Consider the following 6,332-nt stretch of genomic DNA (forward strand, 5'->3'; position numbering starts at 1 on the left):
TCGATGCAAGGGAGCAGGTGAAATTTAAGTGACAAAGGACATACTGCCAAGAGTTTCTTGTTGTGCATTCATATTTCAGAACCAGGCAACAGCTGTTATTTTCCTCCTCTAACAAGGCTCTGGTTCTAGGCAATGCAAGGAAGTCCCCAGACAATAGCTGAAAACAGGAGGCTCACCGTGCCTTATCAGTAATCTTCCTTGTATCTCCCATCTTTCTCAGGCAAGTTCACCTGTATAGAGGCTCGTTTCCACCTGGAGCGGCAGATGGGCTATTACTTGATCCAGATGTACATCCCCAGCCTCCTTATTGTCATTCTGTCCTGGATCTCCTTCTGGATCAATATGGATGCTGCACCTGCTCGTGTTGGCCTGGGGATCACCACAGTGCTCACTATGACCACACAGAGCTCTGGTTCCCGAGCATCACTGCCCAAGGTAGGGAACACACTTATCTTTGCAGAGGGGCAAAATGTGCACTTTCTGGGGACAGCACATAAGTAAGTCAGCGCATAGATCTTCCTGCTCAACACAAGAGGCATTCTGCTGCCATTGCCCTATTCCAGTTTAAGAGCAAGCAGAACAAATTCCAGTCCCCTCCTGCAAAAGTTTTAGCAGAACTGCTATGACTAGCAGCAAAACTTCCCCTAAGATTCAGCACTCATCCCAAGATCCACCACAGATCCCAGTAGCCAGGAGCTCCGTACCTTACAGACACCTGCAACAACCACACATGGATATGCACTCTACATTCTACCTTTTCACTCACTTGACCATCATACTTTTATAATAGTACTGAATTTCCCTGTTATGAAGGGCTTCTGGTATAATCAGATTGGATTACTATTTTCCTTGCATATAAACCGTCACAATCAAGACCTGGATAAATTAAAAACTGTGGAATTGTTGCTACTTAAGAGCAGTTTCAGTGGCCTGATAATACATTCATGTTAAATGAGCTAGATTTTGGTATCCATATCATGGCTTGATCAACTCCTTCCAAAGACCTTGGGAGTAACATGTAAAATAGCAAGCAAAAAGGCATTTGGGTGAAGAAGCCACGCCATCTCAGTCTCTCTGTCTGACTCCTAGGTGTCCTATGTGAAGGCCATAGACATCTGGATGGCCGTGTGCTTGCTGTTTGTGTTCTCCGCACTTCTAGAGTACGCTGCCGTCAACTTCGTGTCTCGGCAGCACAAAGAGCTGCTCAGGTTCAGAAGGAAGAGGAGGCACCATAAGGTAATACATAAAGCATGAAGGACACGGCTGGAATCTCTCCCAGCAGAACATCACTACACGGTCAACTGAACTGAGCCACTAGCTCCCAGGGAAGTCCTCAGTATATGGTCAGATGTTAAGGAGGGTCACACATCAAAAAGCAGGGCTACTTCAATGAATTGTGTCTCTTCTAACAGTCTGCTGACCCCAGGAGTCTAGCAAGCTGGTTTTTGTTAGCTAGCCAAGTGGTCTAAGCCAAAAGGGTTGTTCTCAACAGAACAATTTTCACACAGCAATGTTCCGGTCTGAGTTCTCCTCTTCAGAAGACACAGAGAGGGCTGAGGGGGGAGGCAGGCAGGGAGGTGTGAGGGATGTGTATCAGAGAACAGCATCCCCCAACAAGACAGCCTACATTAGCCCGGAGGTAAGTGACACCTCTTTTGTCTCTGTCATCTCTGTGTTCAAAAGCTTCTGCTTCTCAGACTGACTGCAAATTCCTCTCGGAAGGAAAGAGCATTATTCTCAGCCTTAGCCTCGCTCCATGCTTACTCACCATGACTGACGCACCAAGCATGCACACGTCCCATAGACACGCATCTCCTGCAGCCTGGACTCTACTAGCTTTTAGGCTGAGGTATCACAGCAAAGATCTCACCTCACAGGATGCACTAGAAAGAAACATAAAAGTGACTGTGATCACAAGACCAAAGGCGCTTAAAAATTGTCCTTAATTAACTAGTAGAATCAGGTAGGTGGTATCAAATTTTCAGCACCAGGCCTGAGAGGCTGCCTTCAAGCTAGCATTAAAAAACAGTAAATTTGCTAAGCAAAAAACCCATAGACAGTTTTGCTGATGGGAATCTCAAGAGAGCCCCTAGGAGACCGCCAAGGTCTACCTAAAATATTCCTCATAGATATTTGTCTACCCTCTATTTTAAAGAGCCCTCGGTGACCCATCCCATCTAGAGACCCCCCTATTCCATTGCTTCACTGTCCCAGCCATTAAAAGTCTTTCCCAGGGTCTAAGCTGTCCTATGGCAGTTCACAGTGTGTGCCTGGAGAACTGCCACCGTTCCAGGAGGCAGTGAGGGCTCAGGAGCAGGAATCCCCATCTCTTTGTAGATTTGCCTCTCTCTGCTTCTGTTGTCCTATCTGCAAAACAGGAGATAATTGTTCACTTGTCCCCAACCCAGTCAGGACCAGGGATGAAAAGTGTTGGACAAATGCAAGGGAAAAGAAGTAACAGATTAGACCGTCAGCACCCATTGATTTTGTCTGGTCAGAGCAAGACGCTGCCATCGCAAAATCAATGGAGGCAGTTTTGGTTCAGAAGATGCAGCCCGCTTAATAGAGCCAAAGCTAAAACCACCCAACATGGGTGCCTCATAGTGCTTTTATCTCTTCATCTAGATTCAGACATCCTGTCTCTGGATCTGTGCTGCTGTATGCAGATGGCTCTGTTGATAAAACAATAAGGAGAAAAAAAGATACTAATATACAGATGAGTTTAAAAGATATTTGCCAGAGATGTTCCATTGAACACAAGGCTGCTATTACAATCCCTGCCCAATCTCACAGCAATTTAATTGGAACAATGCATAAACAAAACCACAAAAGCAAAATGAACAAGGTTTGTAGGCTCATCCGAAAACTAGGAGCTGACTGCAAATATGCAAACGGATTAGTGCAGCTGCCAAGGAACCTAATAGATCGGTCCTGATGTCCCGACTTGTCTGGGGAGCTCTGCCTGGTTTAGGCATGACATGCCAGGCTGAAAACAAGTGAGTTGTTGCAGTGGTCCATGCTCGCAGAGGCAGCTGGGGAGAGGACCAGCCCATGCCCACATTTATTAGGTCTGCCCAAATCAAAACCTACTAGGCATTCTTCACAGCTCAATGCACCGGACCATGTGCCACGTAATACAAGTGAATCCAGACAAATCTGTTTCTTACTTTCCTCAGAGTTAGATGCAAGTTGCTAGCTTACTCTCATCATTAAGAGTGTTTCTACCTCTCTAAAAACTAAAAATCAAATCAATAAATATCTTTTGCCAGGTTTCAATTGGCTGTTTCCATTTGAGAGCCACCTCTTAACTCCTTCCCTCTGGAAGGAGGGGAGGATTAGACTAGAAAGATCAACTAGACAGCTCTCTCTGAACCCATTACACTGTCTGTATTTACTGGGGCAGACGAGTCCTGGCGTGGGGAGATGTAGGGACTGTGATGGCTAGGGACAGTTACTGTCTCTTTGAGGTATGGACCAGTCTGGTTAATATGACACCATCATCAGACCCACTGTGTCTATTTGGAGATCCAGCCCAAGGAGGCCAGCCCAGTGTGGTTGGTGACATCTTTGCCTTTCTCCTTTGATATGGCACCTTGAAAAAGGCACCATTAGCTGCTCCATCCTGGGTACGGCACTCACACAAAACCAATCAGCCACAGAAAACAGCCAGTGGCTCCTTGGCAATGAGAAGAGAAAGAAATTCAGTAAATTAGGGAATTAAGTGATTTAGGTTAAACCAGATGTATGTCAGTGCACACGTGTTTGTGCAGAGGCAGAGCAGAGGGAGTTTTACCTGAACCCCCATAATACAGATGTGATGAGAAGCTCTATAAGCTCTGAGCATCTCAGAAAGCCAGGCCTTTGCAGTCCAGGCACACGTTATTAGCTGCACGAAGGAGTCCAGGTAAGGGAAGAGGGACAAGTTAGGGATGAGAGGGACCTTTGCAAAACTCTCCCTGATGCCCCAGCGCTGAGGGATGCCGGTGCCTGCTGCCCCCCAGGCGCAGCCCCCGGCACAGCCCGGGGCTCCTGTGCCTGCCCGTGCCACCTGCCGGCAGGCGCTGGCAGGAGCCGGCAGCACCGCTGGAGGCATCTGCTGACCTCCAGGCAGCGGGAAGGTCAGAAGTGGACCCTGTAGCCCGTACCCCGCCAGGTCCCTGCCCGCCCTCACTGCCAGCGCCTCGTCCGCAGTGCAGGTTCTGGCTGCCTGAAAAGTGGAACGCCTGCATCGCCTATCATCAGAAAATCAGCCTTTTAGTTGAAAAACATCTCTCCAAGGGAGCCAGGAGAAGAGTTTCTGTGAACCTTGACTCCCAGCTCACAAAGTGACTTACTAGATGTTCAGCACATGGAGTCACTCAGCCCTGAGAGCAGCTAGGTCCTAATTTTTGGTGCCTCAGTTTCCCCAGCCAGTGCACTGCCCCTCACAGAGGCATTGTTAGGAGTGAAAGACGTTTAAGGATTGTCAAGTCTCAGATGCTAGGGACCAGAGATACACCAAGGGGACACAACCAGAGCAGGAAAGAATTATCCAAAGGCCTGCAAATTTGTGTCAGCCAGGACTCCGAAACAAATAAGCCTGCTGGTAGGTCATACAACTCACCAGCTTGCCACCCTCCCAAAAAAACCCAAACAAAGAAGGTTTGATTTTATTTGGGTTATTTTGCTTTGCTCAGATATGCCAGCGTGCTCTCCCTTCTGCTTCTCTGCCCCAGGCCCCCAGCACAGTGCCTCCATCCCACGCAGCTACCCGCTCGATACAGGGGCCATCCAGAAAAGACACTCTGCAAAGGAGAGAGGAAGGGGCAGCAGGGCACGTCGGGCAGGCGGGTTACGATGGAGGGGGCCGGTAGGTCAGTGTTGGGAGACCCAGGTCAGTGTTGGGGGACAGAGCATGGATCAGCCTCTGTGACAGATCATTAGTGCCATTGGTCTAAGAATTAGCCTCGGTGAGCCGTAGTCAAGAGACTTGGGTTTCTGACCCTGCCTCTGCAACTCACTGGTTCTATTACTATGGCCAAACTTGGTTTCCCCTGTGATTACATCCTCGTGTTCGATAAAATAGGGCTAAATCATTCTGAGAAGCCTGCAAGGCCTCCACCAAAAAACAGCAATAGCATTTGCCTTTAGACTGGAAAATTATTTTTCTTGCTCGATAATTGGAAGTAGCACAAGCAGCCATGTCTTACCATTGACCCGCAGAAGGGCACTTCTGTTCCTCACCTGGAAGATGGCTTGTGGGGAGGGGCTGTGGGGCTCAGGGGGTCCCGTGGGCAGGCGAGCGGAGGGCTGGTTGCACGCTGCCTGCAGAGGTCTTTTCCTGGACAGGTCTCGGCGCCTGCGCATCCATGTAACTCTGTAGGAAGTCTCACGCTGCGGCTTCCACTACGTGAGTTACATGGAGCCCACTCCTTCTGGGCAAGCTGATACAGCACAGGCAAAGCAAAGAAGGTGCTGATAGGAGCGGGAGGGGAGGGAGAGGCAGAAGCAAAACAGGGGATGCAATTGGAAAAATGAAAGCAGTACCATAAACCCTTCAAGTATGTCAAAGACCCCAGTGGGGTGGAAGTCAGTCCTGTTCTCCATGGGGTGCCTGGATCCCCTGATTTGCATCTGTGCATCACACAGCTGGCACCCCTCTATAAGGCTGGTCTCCCAAGAGCAGAGGGTTTGTCCCAGGGCGCTGAGGTCGGGGCCTGACGGAGGCGTCTTTCCCTCGCAGAGCAGGAAGCCGTCAGTGGAGAGCCTTATAGCGAGGGTGCGCTGTCTATATCTCATTTTAAGTAGAGTCCCATGCTGAATCTGTTTCAGGAGGACGAAGCTGGTGAAGGCAGGTTCAACTTCACTGCCTACGGGATGGGACCAGCTTGCCTACAAGCCAAGGATGGCATCTCCGTCAAGGGTGCCAACAACAACAACACAGCCAACCCGGTTTCCCCGCCGTCCCGCTCCCCCGAGGAGATGCGAAAGCTCTTCATTCAGCGAGCCAAGAAGATTGACAAGATCTCACGTATCGGCTTCCCCATGGCGTTCCTCATCTTCAACATTTTCTACTGGATCATCTACAAGATCGTCCGCAGAGAGGATGTGCACAACCAGTGAGGGACGGGGAGCAGCTGGGAGGGAGTGAGCAATCCTTTATATATGTGCAATAGCAATGCAGCAATGCATGAATTTAAGAATGTGGCAATATCTACTAAAAAAAAGGGGGAGGGGGGCTGGGAGGGACTTTTAATCGTGTGAACTGAGGATAACTGGCACAGGGAGGAGAAAAAAAGCTCTTGATCTGGGGAGTGCAGGGTGGGGGTTAGTTTTACAGCATAGGAAGGTTT

At 49.2% G+C, this 6,332-nt stretch overlaps 1 protein-coding gene across 1 annotated transcript in view; it reads left to right on the plus strand.

Annotated features, from left to right (window-relative positions):
• GLRA1 (glycine receptor alpha 1) overlaps positions 1-6,102 on the plus strand; it is a 39,781-nt gene extending 33,679 nt beyond the window's left edge. Inside the window, exons 7-9 of the mRNA XM_050905235.1 lie at positions 221-435; positions 1,090-1,236; positions 5,788-6,102. Of these exons, the coding sequence (XP_050761192.1) occupies positions 221-435; positions 1,090-1,236; positions 5,788-6,102 (677 nt within the window). The remainder of the gene's footprint in view (positions 1-220; positions 436-1,089; positions 1,237-5,787) is intronic.
• The last annotated feature ends 230 nt before the right edge of the window (positions 6,103-6,332 follow it).

The sequence above is a fragment of the Gymnogyps californianus genome, chromosome 14 (assembly GCF_018139145.2).
Source record: "Gymnogyps californianus isolate 813 chromosome 14, ASM1813914v2, whole genome shotgun sequence".
NCBI lineage: Eukaryota > Metazoa > Chordata > Aves > Accipitriformes > Cathartidae > Gymnogyps > Gymnogyps californianus.